The following is a 20,000-nucleotide window of genomic DNA, read 5'->3' as shown; positions in this document are numbered from 1 at the left end:
ACACATTTGGGTTGAATCCTGACAGATGTGCTTCTGCAGAGGGATGGGAGATGTAGTGGGGTGAAGAAAAACAAAACAGGAAGAGACCAACAGGAAGAGACAGACATGAGGAGACAGACAGGAAGAGACAGACCGGAAGAGACAAACAGGAAGAGACAGACCGGAACAGACAGACAGGAAGAGACAGACAGGAAGAGACAGACGGGAAGAGACAGCCCGGAAGAGACAGCCCGGAAGAGACAGACCGGAAGAGACAGACCGGAAGAGACAGACAGGAAGATACAGACCGGAAGAGACAGACCGGAAGAGACAGACCGGAACAGACAGACCGGAACAGACAGACCGGAACAGACAGACGGGAAGAGACAGCCGGGAAGAGACAGACGGGAAGAGACAGCCCGGAAGAGACAGACAGGAAGAGACAGACCGGAACAGACAGACGGGAAGAGACAGACGGGAAGAGACAGACGGGAAGAGACAGCCCGGAAGAGACAGACAGGAAGAGACAGACCGGAAGAGACAGACAGGAAGAGACATATCGGAAGAGACAGACAGGAAGAGACAGACGGGAAGAGACAGATGGGAAGAGACAGACGGGAAGAGACAGATGGGAAGAGACAAACGGGAAGAGACAGATGGGAAGAGACAAACGGGAAGAGACAGACGGGAAGAGACAGCCCGGAAGAGACAGACAGGAAGAGACAGACCGGAAGAGACAGACCGGAACAGACAGACAGGAAGAGACAGACAGGAAGAGACAGACAGGAAGAGACAGACAGGAAGAGACAGACAGGAAGAGACAGACCGGAACAGACAGACAGGAAGAGACAGACCGGAACAGACAGACAGGAAGAGACAGACAGGAGGAGACAAACAGGAAGAGACAGATAGGAAGATACAAACAGAAAGAGACAGACAGGAAGAGACAGATAGGAAAAGACAGACCGGAAGAGACAAACAAGAAGAGACAGACAGGAAGAGACAGACAGGAAAAGACAGACCGGAAGAGACAAACAAGAAGAGACAGACAGGAAGAGACAGACAGGAAGAGACAGACAGGAAGAGACAGACAGGAAAAGACAGACCGGAAGAGACAGACAGGAGGAGACAGACAGGAAGAGACAGATAGGAAGAGACAGATAGGAAGATACAAACAGAAAGAGACAGGTGACAGGTGAGAAAGGAGATGAGGTGAGAGAGGAGGTGAGAGAGGAGATGAGAGGAGGTGAGAGAGAAGGTGAGAGAGGAGATGAGAGGAGGTGAGAGAGGAGGTGAGAGAGGAGATGAGAGGAGGTGAGAGGAGGTGAGAGAGGAGATAAGAGGAGGTGAGAGGAGCTGAGAGAGGAGATGAGAGAGAAGATGAGAGGAGGTGAGAGGAGGTGAGAGAGGAGGCGAGAGAGAAGGTGAGAGAGGAGATGAGAGGAGGTGAAAGAGGAGATGAGAGAGGAGGTGAGAGAGGAGATTAGAGCAGCTGAGAGAGGAGATGAGAGGAGGTGAGAGAGGAGATGAGAGAGGAGGTGAGAGAGGAGGTGAGAGGGGAGGTGAGGGAGGAGGTGAGGGAGGAGGTGAGAGGAGCTGAGAGAGGAGGTGAGAGAGGAGGTGAGAGGAGGAGATGAGAGAGGAGCTGAGAGGAGGTGAGAGAGGGTTGAAAGAGGAGGTGAGAGGGGAGGTGAGAGAGGAGGTGAGAGGAGCTGAGAGAGGAGGTGAGAGAGGAGGTGAGAGGAGGAGATGAGAGAGGAGCTGAGAGGAGGTGAGAGAGGAGATGAGAGGTGGTGATGAGAGAGGAGATGAGAGGAGGTGATGAGAGAGGAGATGAGAGGTGAGAAGAGGTGAGGGAGGAGGTGAGGGAGGAGGTGAGGGAGAGTGAGAGAGGAGGTGAGGGAGGAGGTGAGAGAGGAGGTGAGGGTGGTAGAGAGAGGAGGAATTAAATGGTGGAGTGAGGGAGGGCGGTGAGAGAGAGTGAGAAAGGAGGTGAGGGAGGAGGTGAGAGAGTGAGAGAGGAGGTGAGGGTGGTAGAGAGAGGAGGTGAGGGTGGTAGAGAGAGGAGGAATGAAATGGTGGAGTGAGGGAGGGCGGTGAGAGACAGAGTGAGAGAGGAGGTGAGAGAGAGTGAGAGAGGAGGTGAGGGTGGTAGAGAGAGGAGGAATGAAATGTGGAGTGAGGGAGGGCGGTGAGAGACAGAGTGAGAGAGTGAGAGAGGAGGTGAGAGAGAGTGAGAGAGGAGGTGAGGGTGGTAGAGAGAGGAGGAATGAAATGTGGAGTGAGGGAGGGCGGTGAGAGACAGAGTGAGAGAGTGAGAGAGGAGGTGAGAGAGAGTGAGAGAGGAGGTGAGGGTGGTAGAGAGAGGAGGAATGAAATGTGGAGTGAGGGAGGGCGGTGAGAGACAGAGTGAGAGAGTGAGAGAGGAGGTGAGAGAGAGAGAGAGAGGAGGTGAGGGTGGTAGAGAGAGGAGGAATGAAATGTGGAGTGAGGGAGGGCAGTGAGAGACAGAGTGAGAGAGTGAGAGAGGAGGTGAGAGAGAGTGAGAGAGGAGGTGAGGGTGGTAGAGAGAGGAGGAATGAAATGTGGAGTGAGGGAGGGCGGTGAGAGACAGAGTGAGAGAGTGAGAGAGGAGGTGAGAGAGAGTGAGAGAGGAGGTGAGGGTGGTAGAGAGAGGAGGAATGAAATGTGGAGTGAGGGAGGGCGGTGAGAGACAGAGTGAGAGAGTGAGAGAGGAGGTGAGAGAGAGTGAGAGAGGAGGTGAGGGTGGTAGAGAGAGGAGGAATGAAATGTGGAGTGAGGGAGGGCGGTGAGAGACAGAGTGAGAGAGTGAGAGAGGAGGTGAGAGAGAGTGAGAGAGGAGGTGAGGGTGGTAGAGAGAGGAGGAATGAAATGTGGAGTGAGGGAGGGCGGTGAGAAAGGGAGTGGAAGAGACTGCAGCATTATAACATAGGCAGTTGGAAACAGGCCCTGTGACTGAGTTCAGATGGAGTTTTTCTAAAAGAGGAGAGAGAGGCCATCTTCCCATCTGTCCACCAGTCCTCCGTTTCATCCTCCTTTAATTCGCCTGCTGTCTGAACAGACAGGCCAATCATTCAGGTCTCTGCTAAAAACAAACAGAGTGTGTGTCTGTGTATACTGCTTCTTACCTCCCTGAGTACCTGGTCAATGAGACAGGCAGTCTCCGTGGACACCTTCCAGGGGTCCTTCTCTTCCACCAGCATGGCGTCCAGGGTGCCCTTCTCCAGGACCACGTCGTATGAGGCGTCCGTGAAGGAGAGCTGGCGCGCGTCCATCTGGTGCCAGGTCATGCCCGGGCATGTGGCATCATGCCTGGCACTCATGGTGTCGATGCACACAGAGGAGTAGTCTATGTTGGTGATGGAGTGGTAGCCAGCATCGTACATGTCACTGCTCATAGAGCTGTTACCGCAACCTAGGAGAGGAGAGAATCGTCAATTTCCTGATCAGTAAAGCCTAATCAACGCAACGCCATGGAAACGTGAGCAGTCATAAACCACACCGTCATGTTGGCCTGAAGACAAGAGTGAAGTATTTATCAATAACATCACCATAAGTTGATTAGAAACATGCGTGTCCTTCACGAGCTCAATGTCTGACAACACAACAGGAAGTAGTGGGGGTAGTGTTCTTCACTAGCTCTGTCTGACAACACAACAGGAAGTAGTGGGGGTAGTGTTCTTCACTAGCTCTGTCTGACAACACAACATGAAGTGTTATAGAAGAGCCTAGAGGAAGGAAATCTAAGGGAATCACAGTTAAGAGAGTGAATGATCTCTCTAATGGTATTCCTACTACAACTTCAGACAGTAATTAAAACACACACACACCTAAAGTTCTTTAAATAATCATTGGAACACACTTTAGCCAAAAGTTGTCACACACACACACACACACACACACACACACACACACACACACACACACACACACACACACACACACACACACACACACACACACACACACACACACACACACGTTTGACTGCACCATACTGATGCAGCATGATTGATGGCTTCATTACAGGCAGGGGAGGCCTCCCCGTGACGGATTAAACATCTAGGCCTCGTTTCCCAGCTGTGATGTAACTTAAAGGGGTACTTCAGGATTTTGGCAATGAGGCCCTTTTATCTTCCTCAGAGAGGTAAACAGAGGGGTAAACAGAGAGGTAAACAGAGAGGTAAACATAGGGTAAACAGAGAGGTAAACAGAGGTAAAACAGAGGTAAACAGAGGGTAAACAGAGGGGTAAACAGAGAGGTAAACAGAGAGGTAAACATAGGGTAAACAGAGAGGTAAACAGAGGTAAAACAGAGGTAAACAGAGGGTAAACAGAGGTAAACAGAGGGTAAACAGAGAGGTAAACAGAGAGGTAAACATAGGGTAAACAGAGAGGTAAAACAGAGGTAAACAGAGAGGTAAACAGAGGGGTAAACAGAGAGGTAAACAGAGGATAAACAGAGGTAAAACAGAGGTAAACAGAGGGTAAACAGAGAGGTAAAACAGAGGTAAACAGAAAGTAAACAGAGGTAAACAGAGAGGTAAACAGAGAGGTAAACAGAGAGGTAAAACAGAGGTAAACAGAGAGTTAAACAGAAAGTAAACATAGGGTAAACAGAGAGGTAAACAGAGAGGTAAACAGAGGTAAAACAGAGGTAAACAGAAGGTTTACAGAGAGGTAAACAGAGTTAAACAGAAAGTAAACAGAGGGTAAACAGAGAGGTAAACAGAGAGGTAAACATAGGGTAAACAGAGAGATAAACAGAGGTAAACAGAGGGTAAACAGAGAGATAAACAGAGGTAAACAGAGGGTAAACAGAGAGGTAAACAGAGCGTTAAAACAGAGGGTAAACAGAGAGGTAAACAGAGGGGTAAACAGAGAGGTAAACAGAGGGTAAAGAGACGTGGGAATGGAAGACCAGGCTGAAGTCTACCAGCAGTGATTAGTGAACACCAGGGGGTTGGCTGGTCTGCTGGCTCTGTAGTCTGTACAGCTACAGCTTCTCTCCTCTGACTGACTGACCCTGCTCTGTAGTCTGTACAGCTACAGCTTCTCTCCTCTGACTGACTGACCCTGCTCTGTAGTCTGTACATCTACAGCTTCTCTCCTCTGACTGACTGACCCTGCTCTGTAGTCTGTACAGCTACTGCTTCTCTCCTCTGACTGACTGACCCTGCTCTGTAGTCTGTACAGCTACAGCTTCTCTCCTCTGACTGACTGACCCTGCTCTGTAGTCTGTACAGCTACAGCTTCTCTCCTCTGACTGACTGACCCTGCTCTGTAGTCTGTACATCTACAGCTTCTCTCCTCTGACTGACTGACCCTGCTCTGTAGTCTGTACAGCTACTGCTTCTCTCCTCTGACTGACTGACCCTGCTCTGTAGTCTGTACAGCTACAGCTTCTCTCCTCTGACTGACTGACCCTGCTCTGTAGTCTGTACAGCTACTGCTTCTCTCCTCTGACTGACTGACCCTGCTCTGTAGTCTGTACAGCTACTGCTTCTCTCCTCTGACTGACTGACCCTGCTCTGTAGTCTGTACATCTACAGCTTCTCTCCTCTGACTGACTGACCCTGCTCTGTAGTCTGTACAGCTACTGCTTCTCTCCTCTGACTGACTGACCCTGCTCTGTAGTCTGTACAGCTACTGCTTCTCTCCTCTGACTGACTGACCCTGCTCTGTAGTCTGTACATCTACAGCTTCTCTCCTCTGACTGACTGACCCTGCTCTGTAGTCTGTACAGCTACTGCTTCTCTCCTCTGACTGACTGACCCTGCTCTGTAGTCTGTACAGCTACAGCTTCTCTCCTCTGACTGACTGACCCTGCTCTGTAGTCTGTACAGCTACAGCTTCTCTCCTCTGACTGACTGACCCTGCTCTGTAGTCTGTACAGCTACTGCTTCTCTCCTCTGACTGACTGACCCTGCTCTGTAGTCTGTACAGCTACTGCTTCTCTCCTCTGACTGACTGACCCTGCTCTGTAGTCTGTACATCTACAGCTTCTCTCCTCTGACTGACTGACCCTGCTCTGTAGTCTGTACAGCTACTGCTTCTCTCCTCTGACTGACTGACCCTGCTCTGTAGTCTGTACATCTACAGCTTCTCTCCTCTGACTGACTGACCCTGCTCTGTAGTCTGTACAGCTACTGCTTCTCTCCTCTGACTGACTGACCCTGCTCTGTAGTCTGTACAGCTACAGCTTCTCTCCTCTGACTGACTGACCCTGCTCTGTAGTCTGTACAGCTACAGCTTCTCTCCTCTGACTGACTGACCCTGCTCTGTAGTCTGTACAGCTACTGCTTCTCTCCTCTGACTGACTGACCCTGCTCTGTAGTCTGTACATCTACAGCTTCTCTCCTCTGACTGACTGACCCTGCTCTGTAGTCTGTACAGCTACAGCTTCTCTCCTCTGACTGACTGACCCTGCTCTGTAGTCTGTACAGCTACAGCTTCTCTCCTCTGACTGACTGACCCTGCTCTGTAGTCTGTACAGCTACTGCTTCTCTCCTCTGACTGACTGACCCTGCTCTGTAGTCTGTACATCTACAGCTTCTCTCCTCTGCTCTGACTGACCCTGCTCTGTAGTCTGTACAGCTACAGCTTCTCTCCTCTGACTGACTGACCCTGCTCTGTAGTCTGTACAGCTACAGCTTCTCTCCTCTGACTGACTGACCCTGCTCTGTAGTCTGTACAGCTACAGCTTCTCTCCTCTGACTGACTGACCCTGCTCTGTAGTCTGTACAGCTACAGCTTCTCTCCTCTGACTGACTGACCCTGCTCTGTAGTCTGTACAGCTACAGCTTCTCTCCTCTGACTGACTGACCCTGCTCTGTAGTCTGTACAGCTACAGCTTCTCTCCTCTGACTGACTGACCCTGCTCTGTAGTCTGTACAGCTACAGCTTCTCTCCTCTGACTGACTGACCCTCTGCTGACTGTAGTCTGTACAGCTACAGCTTCTCTCCTCTGACTGACTGACCCTGCTCTGTAGTCTGTACAGCTACTGCTTCTCTCCTCTGACTGACTGACCCTGCTCTGTAGTCTGTACAGCTACAGCTTCTCTCCTCTGACTGACTGACCCTGCTCTGTAGTCTGTACAGCTACAGCTTCTCTCCTCTGACTGACTGACCCTGCTCTGTAGTCTGTACAGCTACAGCTTCTCTCCTCTGACTGACTGACCCTGCTCTGTAGTCTGTACAGCTACAGCTTCTCTGACTGACTCTGACTGACTGACCCTGCTCTGTAGTCTGTACAGCTACAGCTTCTCTCCTCTAACTGACTGACCCTGCTCTGTAGTCTGTACAGCTACTGCTTCTCTCCTCTGACTGACTGACCCTGCTCTGTAGTCTGTACAGCTACAGCTTCTCTCCTCTGACTGACTGACCCTGCTCTGTAGTCTGTACAGCTACAGCTTCTCTCCTCTGACTGACTGACCCTGCTCTGTAGTCTGTACAGCTACAGCTTCTCTCCTCTAACTGACTGACCCTGCTCTGTAGTCTGTACAGCTACAGCTTCTCTCCTCTGACTGACTGACCCTGCTCTGTAGTCTGTACATCTACTGCTTCTCTCCTCTAACTGACTGACCCTGCTCTGTAGTCTGTACAGCTACAGCTTCTCTCCTCTGACTGACTGACCCTGCTCTGTAGTCTGTACAGCTACAGCTTCTCTCCTCTGACTGACTGACCCTGCTCTGTAGTCTGTACAGCTACTGCTTCTCTCCTCTGACTGACTGACCCTGCTCTGTAGTCTGTACATCTACAGCTTCTCTCCTCTGACTGACTGACCCTGCTCTGTAGTCTGTACAGCTACTGCTTCTCTCCTCTGACTGACTGACCCTGCTCTGTAGTCTGTACAGCTACAGCTTCTCTCCTCTGACTGACTGACCCTGCTCTGTAGTCTGTACAGCTACAGCTTCTCTCCTCTGACTGACTGACCCTGCTCTGTAGTCTGTACAGCTACTGCTTCTCTCCTCTGACTGACTGACCCTGCTCTGTAGTCTGTACAGCTACAGCTTCTCTCCTCTGACTGACTGACCCTGCTCTGTAGTCTGTACAGCTACAGCTTCTCTCCTCTGACTGACTGACCCTGCTCTGTAGTCTGTACAGCTACAGCTTCTCTCCTCTGACTGACTGACCCTGCTCTGTAGTCTGTACAGCTACAGCTTCTCTCCTCTAACTGACTGACCCTGCTCTGTAGTCTGTACAGCTACAGCTTCTCTCCTCTGACTGACTGACCCTGCTCTGTAGTCTGTACAGCTACAGCTTCTCTCTGGTGACCCTGTCTGTAGTGGATTCCTCTGACTGACTGACCCTGCTCTGTAGTCTGTACAGCTACAGCTTCTCTCCTCTAACTGACTGACCCTGCTCTGTAGTCTGTACAGCTACAGCTTCTCTCCTCTGACTGACTGACCCTGCTCTGTAGTCTGTACATCTACTGCTTCTCTCCTCTAACTGACTGACCCTGCTCTGTAGTCTGTACAGCTACAGCTTCTGACTCCTGACTGACTGACCCTGCTCTGTAGTCTGTACAGCTACAGCTTCTCTCCTCTGACTGACTGACCCTGCTCTGTAGTCTGTACAGCTACTGCTTCTCTCCTCTGACTGACTGACCCTGCTCTGTAGTCTGTACATCTACAGCTTCTCTCCTCTGACTGACTGACCCTGCTCTGTAGTCTGTACAGCTACTGCTTCTCTCCTCTGACTGACTGACCCTGCTCTGTAGTCTGTACAGCTACAGCTTCTCTCCTCTGACTGACTGACCCTGCTCTGTAGTCTGTACAGCTACAGCTTCTCTCCTCTGACTGACTGACCCTGCTCTGTAGTCTGTACAGCTACTGCTTCTCTCCTCTGACTGACTGACCCTGCTCTGTAGTCTGTACAGCTACAGCTTCTCTCCTCTGACTGACTGACCCTGCTCTGTAGTCTGTACATCTACAGCTTCTCTCCTCTGACTGACTGACCCTGCTCTGTAGTCTGTACAGCTACAGCTTCTCTCCTCTGACTGACTGACCCTGCTCTGTAGTCTGTACAGCTACAGCTTCTCTCCTCTGACTGACTGACCCTGCTCTGTAGTCTGTACAGCTACAGCTTCTCTCCTCTAACTGACTGACCCTGCTCTGTAGTCTGTACAGCTACTGCTTCTCTCCTCTGACTGACTGACCCTGCTCTGTAGTCTGTACAGCTACAGCTTCTCTCCTCTGACTGACTGACCCTGCTCTGTAGTCTGTACAGCTACAGCTTCTCTCCTCTGACTGACTGACCCTGCTCTGTAGTCTGTACAGCTACAGCTTCTCTCCTCTAACTGACTGACCCTGCTCTGTAGTCTGTACAGCTACAGCTTCTCTCCTCTGACTGACTGACCCTGCTCTGTAGTCTGTACATCTACTGCTTCTCTCCTCTAACTGACTGACCCTGCTCTGTAGTCTGTACAGCTACAGCTTCTCTCCTCTGACTGACTGACCCTGCTCTGTAGTCTGTACAGCTACAGCTTCTCTCCTCTGACTGACTGACCCTGCTCTGTAGTCTGTACAGCTACTGCTTCTCTCCTCTGACTGACTGACCCTGCTCTGTAGTCTGTACAGCTACAGCTTCTCTCCTCTAACTGACTGACCCTGCTCTGTAGTCTGTACAGCTACAGCTTCTCTCCTCTGACTGACTGACCCTGCTCTGTAGTCTGTACAGCTACTGCTTCTCTCCTCTGACTGATTGACCCTGCTCTGTAGTCTGTACAGCTACAGCTTCTCTCCTCTGACTGACTGACCCTGCTCTGTAGTCTGTACAGCTACTGCTTCTCTCCTCTGACTGACTGACCCTGCTCTGTAGTCTGTACATCTACAGCTTCTCTCCTCTGACTGACTGACCCTGCTCTGTAGTCTGTACATCTACTGCTTCTCTCCTCTGACTGACTGACCCTGCTCTGTAGTCTGTACAGCTACAGCTTCTCTCCTCTGACTGACTGACCCTGCTCTGTAGTCTGTACATCTACTGCTTCTCTCCTCTGACTGACTGACCCTGCTCTGTAGTCTGTACATCTACAGCTTCTCTCCTCTGACTGACTGACCCTGCTCTGTAGTCTGTACAGCTACAGCTTCTCTCCTCTAACTGACTGACCCTGCTCTGTAGTCTGTACAGCTACAGCTTCTCTCCTCTGACTGACTGACCCTGCTCTGTAGTCTGTACATCTACTGCTTCTCTCCTCTAACTGACTGACCCTGCTCTGTAGTCTGTACAGCTTCTCTCCTCTGACTGACTGACCCTGCTCTGTAGTCTGTACAGCTTCTCTCCTCTGACTGACTGACCCTGCTCTGTAGTCTGTACAGCTACTGCTTCTCTCCTCTGACTGACTGACCCTGCTCTGTAGTCTGTACAGCTACAGCTTCTCTCCTCTAACTGACTGACCCTGCTCTGTAGTCTGTACAGCTACAGCTTCTCTCCTCTAACTGACTGACCCTGCTCTGTAGTCTGTACAGCTACAGCTTCTCTCCTCTGACTGACTGACCCTGCTCTGTAGTCTGTACAGCTACTGCTTCTCTCCTCTGACTGACTGACCCTGCTCTGTAGTCTGTACAGCTACAGCTTCTCTCCTCTGACTGACTGACCCTGCTCTGTAGTCTGTACAGCTACAGCTTCTCTCCTCTAACTGACTGACCCTGCTCTGTAGTCTGTACAGCTACAGCTTCTCTCCTATGACTGACTGACCCTGCTCTGTAGTCTGTACATCTACAGCTTCTCTCCTCTGACTGACTGACCCTGCTCTGTAGTCTGTACAGCTACTGCTTCTCTCCTCTGACTGACTGACCCTGCTCTGTAGTCTGTACATCTACTGCTTCTCTCCTCTGACTGACTGACCCTGCTCTGTAGTCTGTACATCTACTGCTTCTCTCCTCTGACTGACTGACCCTGCTCTGTAGTCTGTACATCTACTGCTTCTCTCCTCTGACTGACTGACCCTGCTCTGTAGTCTGTACATCTACAGCTTCTCTCCTCTGACTGACTGACCCTGCTCTGTAGTCTGTACATCTACAGCTTCTCTCCTCTGACTGACTGACCCTGCTCTGTAGTCTGTACATCTACTGCTTCTCTCCTCTGACTGACTGACCCTGCTCTGTAGAAGTTTACATACACTCAACTTAGTATTTGGTAGCATTGCTATAAAATTGTTTAGGGGGCAGTATTTTCACATTCGGATTAAAAGCGTGCCCAGAGTAAACTACCTGCTACTCAGGCCCAGAAGCTAGGATATGCATATTATTAGTGGATATGGATAGAAAACACTCTGAAGTTTCTCAAATTGCTGGAACGATGTCTGTGTGTGTAACAGAACTCATATGGCAGGCGAAAACCTGAGAAAAATCCAACCAGGAAGTGGGAAATCTAAGGTTTGTAGTTTTTGAAGTGATTGCCTATCCAATATCCAGTGTAAATGGGGTCAGATTGCACTTCCTAAGGTTTCCACTAGTCAACAGTCTTTAGAAAGTTGTTTCAGGCTTCTATTGTGAAAGGGGAGTGAATAAGACCACTCAGAGTAAGTGGCTCGCGCGAGCTCCGTTCCCTTTACTTTCTAATGACAAAGGAATTGTCTGGTTGGAATATTATTGAAGATGTATGATAAAAACATCCTAAAAATTGATTATATACATCGTTTGACATGTTTCTACGAACTTTAATGGAACTTTTTTTGACTTTTTGTCTGGACTTAGTGCCCGCGCTTTGTGTATTTGGATTAGTGAACTAAACACGCAAACAAAGAGGAGGTATTTGGACATAAAGATGTACTTTATCGAAACAATGGGATGGGACGGGTCATGATTATTATAATGTTTGAGGATGAGGCGGGTCATGATTATTATAATGTTTGAGGATGGGGCGGGTCATGATTATTATAATGTTTGAGGATGGGGCGGGTCATGATTATTATAATGTTTGAGGATGGGGCGGGTCATGATTATTATAATGTTTGAGGATGGGGCGGGTCATGATTATTATAATGTTTGAGGATGGGGCGGGTCATGATTATTATAATGTTTGAGGATGGGGCGGGTCATGATTATTATAATGTTTGAGGATGGGGCGGGTCATGATTATTATAATGTTTGAGGATGGGGCGGGTCATGATTATTATAATGTTTGAGGACAGATGAAGGGGGATGTACTAGGTAGGCAGAGAAATGAAGGGGGATGTACTTGGTAGGCAGAGAGAAATGAAGGGGGATGTACTTGGTAGGCAGAGAGAAATGAAGGGGGATGTACTTGGTAGGCAGAGAGAAATGAAGGGGGATGTACTTGGTAGGCAGAGAGAAATGAAGGGGGATGTACTTGGTAGGCAGAGAGAAATGAAGGGGGATGTACTAGGTACGCAGAGAAATGAAGGGGGATGTACTTGGTAGGCAGAGAAATGAAGGGGGATGTACTTGGTAGGCAGAGAAATGAAGGGGGATGTACTAGGTACGCAGAGAAATGAAGGGGGATGTACTTGGTAGGCAGAGAAATGAAGGGGGATGTACTTGGTAGGCAGAGAGAAATGAAGGGGGATGTACTTGGTAGGCGGAGAAATTAAGGGGGATGTACTAGGTAGGCAGAGAGAAATGAGAAAGGGTGTGAGGAAAGTCAGAGAGAGAGCAAGGAAAAGTGTCTGTCTGCCTGTCTCTGTGTGTGTGTGTGTGTGTGTGTGTGTGTGTGTGTGTGTGTGTGTAATGTTTGAGGATGGGGCGGGTCATGATTATTAGAATGTTTGAGGATGAGGCGGGTCATGATTATTATAATGTTTGAGGATGGGGCGGGTCATGATTATTATAATGTTTGAGGATGGGGCGGGTCATGATTATTATAATGTTTGAGGATGGGGCGGGTCATGATTATTATAATGTTTGAGGATGAGGCGGGTCATGATTATTATAATGTTTGAGGATGGGGCGGGTCATGATTATTATAATGTTTGAGGATGGGGCGGGTCATGATTATTATAATGTTTGAGGATGGGGCGGGTCATGATTATGGTCCTTCTGTAGCTCAGTTGGTAGAGCATGGCGCTTGTAACGCCAGGGTAGTGGGTTCGATTCCCGGGACCACCCATACGTAGAATGTATGCACACATGACTGTAAGTCGCTTTGGATAAAAGCGTCTGCTAAATGGCATATATTATTATATTATTATTATTATTATTATATATTATTATTATAATGTTTGAGGATGAGGCGGGTCATGATTATTATAATGTTTGAGGATGGGGCGGGTCATGATTATTATAATGTTTGAGGATGGGGCGGGTCATGATTATTATAATGTTTGAGGATGGGGCGGGTCATGATTATTATAATGTTTGAGGATGGGGCGGGTCATGATTATTATAATGTTTGAGGATGAGGCGAGTCATGATTATTATAATGTTTGAGGATGGGGCGGGTCATGATTATTATAATGTTTGAGGATGGGGCGGGTCATGATTATTATAATGTTTGAGGATGAGGCGGGTCATGATTATTATAATGTTTGAGGATGGGGCGGGTCATGATTATTATAATGTTTGAGGATGGGACGGGTCATGATTATAATGTTTGAGGATGGGGCGGGTCATGATTATTATAATGTTTGAGGATGGGGCGGGTCATGATTATTATAATGTTTGAGGATGGGGCGGGTCATGATTATTATAATGTTTGAGGATGGGGCGGGTCATGATTATTATAATGTTTGAGGATGGGGCGGGTCATGATTATTATAATGTTTGAGGATGGGGCGGGTCATGATTATTATAATGTTTGAGGATGGGGCGGGTCATGATTATTATAATGTTTGAGGATGGGGCGGGTCATGATTATTATAATGTTTGAGGATGGGGCGGGTCATGATTATTATAATGTTTGAGGATGGGGCGGGTCATGATTATTATAATGTTTGAGGATGGGGCGGGTCATGATTATTATAATGTTAGAGGATGGGGCGGGTCATGATTATTATAATGTTTGAGGATGGGGCGGGTCATGATTATTATAATGTTTGAGGATGGGGCGGGTCATGATTATTAGAATGTTTGAGGATGAGGCGGGTCATGATTATTATAATGTTTGAGGATGAGGCGGGTCATGATTATTATAATGTTTGAGGATGGGGCGGGTCATGATTATTATAATGTTTGAGGATGGGGCGGGTCATGATTATTATAATGTTTGAGGATGGGACGGGTCATGATTATTATAATGTTTGAGGATGGGGCGGGTCATGATTATTATAATGTTTGAGGATGGGGCGGGTCATGATTATTAGAATGTTTGAGGATGGGGCGGGTCATGATTATTATAATGTTTGAGGATGAGGCGGGTCATGATTATTATAATGTATGAGGATGGGGCGGGTCATGATTATTATAATGTTTGAGGATGGGGCGGGTCATGATTATTAGAATGTTTGAGGATGGGGCGGGTCATGATTATTATAATGTTTGAGGATGAGGCGGGTCATGATTATTATAATGTTTGAGGATGAGGCGGGTCATGATTATTATAATGTTTGAGGATGGGACGGGTCATGATTATTATAATGTTTGAGGATGGGGCGGGTCATGATTATTATAATGTTTGAGGATGGGGCGGGTCATGATTATTATAATGTTTGAGGATGGGGCGGGTCATGATTATTATAATGTTTGAGGATGGGGCGGGTCATGATTATTATAATGTTTGAGGATGGGGCGGGTCATGATTATTATAATGTTTGAGGATGGGGCGGGTCATGATTATTATAATGTTTGAGGATGGGGCGGGTCATGATTATTATAATGTTTGAGGATGGGGGGGGTCATGATTATTATAATGTTTGAGGATGAGGCGGGTCATGATTATTATAATGTTTGAGGATGGGGCGGGTCATGATTATTATAATGTTTGAGGATGGGGCGGGTCATGATTATTATAATGTTTGAGGATGGGGCGGGTCATGATTATTATAATGTTTGAGGATGGGGCGGGTCATGATTATTATAATGTTTGAGGATGGGGCGGGTCATGATTATTATAATGTTTGAGGATGGGGCGGGTCATGATTATTATAATGTTTGAGGATGGGGCGGGTCATGATTATTATAATGTTTGAGGATGGGGCGGGTCATGATTATTATAATGTTTGAGGATGGGGCGGGTCATGATTATTATAATGTTTGAGGATGGGGCGGGTCATGATTATTATAATGTTTGAGGATGGGGCGGGTCATGATTATTATAATGTTTGAGGATGGGGCGGGTCATGATTATTATAATGTTTGAGGATGGGGCGGGTCATGATTATTATAATGTTTGAGGATGGGGCGGGTCATGATTATTATAATGTTTGAGGATGGGGCGGGTCATGATTATTATGTTTGAGGATGGGGCGGGTCATGATTATTATAATGTTTGAGGACAGATGAAGGGGATGTACTAGGTAGGCAGAGAAATGAAGGGGATGTACTTGGTAGGCAGAGAGAAATGAAGGGGATGTACTTGGTAGGCAGAGAGAAATGAAGGGGGATGTACTTGGTAGGCAGAGAGAAATGAAGGGGGATGTACTTGGTAGGCAGAGAGAAATGAAGGGGGATGTACTTGGTAGGCAGAGAGAAATGAAGGGGGATGTACTAGGTACGCAGAGAAATGAAGGGGGATGTACTTGGTAGGCAGAGAAATGAAGGGGGATGTACTTGGTAGGCAGAGAAATGAAGGGGGATGTACTAGGTACGCAGAGAAATGAAGGGGGATGTACTTGGTAGGCAGAGAAATGAAGGGGGATGTACTTGGTAGGCAGAGAGAAATGAAGGGGGATGTACTTGGTAGGCGGAGAAATTAAGGGGGATGTACTAGGTAGGCAGAGAGAAATGAGAAAGGGTGTGAGGAAAGTCAGAGAGAGAGCAAGGAAAAGTGTCTGTCTGCCTGTCTCTGTGTGTGTGTGTGTGTGTGTGTGTGTGTGTGTGTGTGTGTGTGTGTGTGTGTGTGTGTGTGTGGAGCACTCCAGTGTAAGAAAGCTAAATGAACCATGTCATTCTGGTTATATAACATGTCCCAGTGACGATCAGGGGCCCTAACCAGTGACATCAGACAGTGTGTGTGTGTGTGTGTGTGTGTGTGTGTGTGTGTGTGTGTGTGTGTGTGTGTGTGTGTGTGTGTGTGTGTGTGTGTGTGTGTGTGTGTGTGTGTGTGTGTGTGCTTCTTCCTCGACATTGCTTGCTCTTTGGGGTTTAAGGCTGGGGATCTGTAAAGCTCTCTGGGGTTTTAGGCTGGGGATCTGTAAAGCTCTCTGGGGTTTTAGGCTGGGGATCTGTAAAGCTCTCTGGGGTTTTAGGCTGGGGATCTGTAAAGCTCTCTGGGGTTTTCGGTTGGGGATCTGTAAAGCTCTCTGGGATTCTAGGCTGGGGATCTGCAAAGCTCTCTGGGGTTCTAGGCTGGGGATCTGTAAAGCTCTCTGGGGTTCTAGGCTGGGGATCTGTAAAGCTCTCTGGGGTTCTAGGCTGGGGATCTGTAAAGCTCTCTGGGGTTCTAGGCTGGGGATCTGTAAAGCTCTCTGGGGTTCTAGGCTGGGGATCTGTAAAGCTCTCTGGGGTTCTAGGCTGGGGATCTGTAAAGTTCTCTGGGGTTTTAGGCTGGGGATCTGTAAAGCTCTCTGGGGTTTTAGGCTGGGGATCTGTAAAGCTCTCTGGGGTTTTAGGCTGGGGATCTGTAAAGCTCTCTGGGGTTTTAGGCTGGGGATCTGTAAAGCTCTCTGGGGTTTTAGGCTGGGGATCTGTAAAGCTCTCTGGGGTTTAGGCTGGGGATCTGTAAAGCTCTCTGGGGTTCTAGGCTGGGGATCTGTAAAGTTCTCTGGGGTTTTAGGCTGGGAATCTGTAAAGCTCTCTGGGGTTTTAGGCTGGGGATCTGTAAAGCTCTCTGGGGTTTTAGGCTGGGGATCTGTAAAGCTCTCTGGGGTTTTAGGCTGGGGATCTGTAAATCTCTCTGGGGTTTTAGGCTGGGGATCTGTAAAGCTCTCTGGGGTTTTAGGCTGGGGATCTGTAAAGCTCTCTGGGGTTTAGGCTGGGGATCTGTAAAGCTCTCTGGGGTTCTCGGCTGGGGATCTGTAAAGCTCTCTGGGGTTCTAGGCTGAGGATCTGTAAAGCTCTCTGGGGTTCTAGGCTGGGGATCTGTAAAGCTCTCTGGGGTTTTAGGCTGGGGATCTGTAAAGCTCTCTGGGGTTTAAGCTGGGGATCTGTAAAGTTCTCTGGGGTTTTAGGCTGGGGATCTGTAAAGCTCTCTGGGGTTGTAGGCTGGGGATCTGTAAAGCTCTCTGGGGTTTTAGGCTGGCGATCTGTAAAGCTCTCTGGGGTTTTAGGCTGGGGATCTGTAAAGCTCTCTGGGGTTTTAGGCTGGGGATCTGTAAAGCTCTCTGGGGTTGTAGGCTGGGGATCTGTAAAGCTCTCTGGGGTTTTAGGCTGGGGATCTGTAAAGCTCTCTGGGGGTTTAGGCTGGCGATCTGTAAAGCTCTCTGGGGTTTTAGGCTGGGGATCTGTAAAGCTCTCTGGGGGTTTAGGCTGGCGATCTGTAAAGCTCTCTGGGGTTTTAGGCTGGGGATCTGTAAAGCTCTCTGGGGTTTAGGCTGGGGATCTGTAAAGCTCTTTGTGACAACTGCTGATGTAGAAAGGGCTTTATAAAAATGGATTGATTGATTGCATTGAATGATGCCTCTATAGAGTCCAGTGTGAAGTACATTCGAGGCTTCGGTCTTGTAGCTCAGAGCATGCCGATTGCAACGCCAGGTTAGTGGGTTGCATTATGGGAAGAGCCTGTATGTAAAATGTTACATAACTACGTTGCTTTGGATGAGAGTGTCAGCTAAATGTCACATTTAAAAGAGTCTGAGTTGGTGTCTTGATGCTGTCAGTTTGATATGACTGACCTATACACTGCATTCATAAAGTATTCAGACCCCTTGACGTTTTTCCATATTTTCTTACGTTACAGCCTTATTCTAAAATGGATTAATCCCCCGTCCGTCCGTCCGTCCGTCAATCTACAGGCAATACCTCACAATGGCAAAGCAAATGTTTTGCAAATGTATAAAAATTAAACATTTAAATATCACATTTACATAATAATTCAGACACTTTACTCAGTACTGTGTTGAAGCACCTTTAGCAGTGATTAATATAATAATAATAATATATGCCATTTAGCAGACGCTTTTATCCAAAGCGACTTACAGTCATGTGTGCATACATTCTACGTATGGGTGGTCACGGGAATCGAACCCACTACCCTGGCGTTACAAGCGCCATGCTCTACCAACTGAGCTACAGAAGGATTACAGCCTCAAGACTTCTTGGGTATGAAGCTACAAGCTTGGCGCTCCTGTATTTGGGGAGTTTCTCCCATTCTTCTCTGTAGATGCTGTAAAGCTCTGTTAGGTTGGATGGGGAGCATCGCTGCACAGCTATTTTCAGGTCTCTCCAGAGATGTTCGATCAGGTTCAAGTCCGGGCTCTGGCTGGGTCACTCAAGGACATTGAGACTTGTCCCAAAGACACTCCTGCGTTGTCTTGGCTGTGAGCTTTGGTCGTTATCCTGTTGGAAGGAGAACCTTCGCCCCAGTTTGAGGTCATGAGCGCTCTGTAGCAGGTTTTCATCAAGGATCTCTCTGTACTTTGCTCCGTTCAGCTTTGCCTCGATACTGACAAGTCTCCCAGTCCTGCTGCTGAAAAACATCCCCACAGCATTATGCTGCCCCTACCATGCTTCACCGTAGCGATGGTGCCAGGTTTCCTGCAGACATGAGGCTTGGCATTCAGGCCAAAGAGTTCAATCTTGGTTTCATCAGAACAGAGAATCTTGTTTCTCATGGTCTGAGAATCCATTAGGTGCCTTTTGGCAAAACTCGGGCGGGCTGTCATGTGCCTGAGGACTTACTGAGGAGTGGCTTCCGTCTGGCCACTACCATAAAGGACTGGTTGGTGGACTACTGCAGAAATGGTTGTCCCATCTCCACAGATGAACTCTGGAGCTCTGTCAAAGTGACCATCGGGTTCCTGGTTAACCCCGTGACCAAGGCCCTTCTCCCCCCGATTGCTCAGTCTGGCCGGGCTGCCAGCTCTAGGAAGAGTCTTGGTGGTTCCAAACTGCTTCCATTTAAAAACTGAGTCCATCATTGTGTTCTTGGGGACCTTCAATGCTGTACCCTTCCCGAGATCTGTGCCTTGACACAATCCTGTCTCCAATCAATTACATTTACCACAGGTGGACTCCAATCAAGTTGTACAAATATCTGAAGGATGATCAATGGAAATAGGATGCACCTGAGCTCAATTTCAAGTCTCATAGCAAAGGGTCTGAATATTTAAATAACGCATTTCTGCTTCATGCATACATTTTAAGCGTGGGTGGGCCCCGGGAATCGAACCCACAATCCTTGGTGTTTCATTTTGGTACAGTGACAACCTGGAGGGATGGCACTGCTACAGTCAGCCCTCTGACTTAACCATATTGCTTTACTGCTTTCTAATTCTGACAGCTCAATTTGACGGATGTATGGGCTGTCTGTCCATCCGTTCACCTGCCCTTAGGGCTCCGTGATCTCTCTTTATGCCCTGGTTTGGTGCTCCTTAGGGTGGGTAAGGACTCATCTCGGCCCCCCTCGTCAGGTCCCAATGCTCCACAACACATACCACACATTGTTTCCAAAAGGTTTTTCCTGCTGACGCTGTGTGTGTGTGTGTGTGTGTGTGTGTGTGTGTGTGTGTGTGTGTGTGTGTGTGTGTGTGTGTGTGTGTGTGTGTGTGTGTGTGTGTGTGTGTGTGTGTGTGTGTGTGTGTGTGTGTGTGTGTGTGTGTGTGTGTTTTCAATGACAGGGACAGGAGCGGAGGAAGGGGTGTCGCATGACAGCTCATTCCTGGGGGTTGTCACGACGATTGAAGTCATCAAGGACATTGCTCCCGTTCTGTCTCTGGCACCCACCCGACCCCTGACCTTTACACACACACGCACACACACACTGCTGCCATGGCAACAAGTGCA

General features: G+C 48.4%; 1 protein-coding gene across 1 annotated transcript in view; it reads right to left on the bottom strand.

Moving 5' to 3' along the window:
- Positions 1-20,000, bottom strand: part of ece2a (endothelin converting enzyme 2a) — a 259,489-nt gene that overhangs the window by 121,544 nt on the left and 117,945 nt on the right. The window contains exon 3 of the mRNA XM_052476322.1: positions 3,129-3,415. Within this exon, the coding sequence (XP_052332282.1) occupies positions 3,129-3,415 (287 nt within the window). The remainder of the gene's footprint in view (positions 1-3,128; positions 3,416-20,000) is intronic.

Source organism: Oncorhynchus keta, chromosome 23 (genome assembly GCF_023373465.1).
Source record: "Oncorhynchus keta strain PuntledgeMale-10-30-2019 chromosome 23, Oket_V2, whole genome shotgun sequence".
Classification (NCBI taxonomy): Eukaryota; Metazoa; Chordata; class Actinopteri; order Salmoniformes; family Salmonidae; genus Oncorhynchus; species Oncorhynchus keta.
Note: the sequence above shows the minus strand (reverse complement) of the source record. Positions and strands in the feature narration are given on the sequence as shown.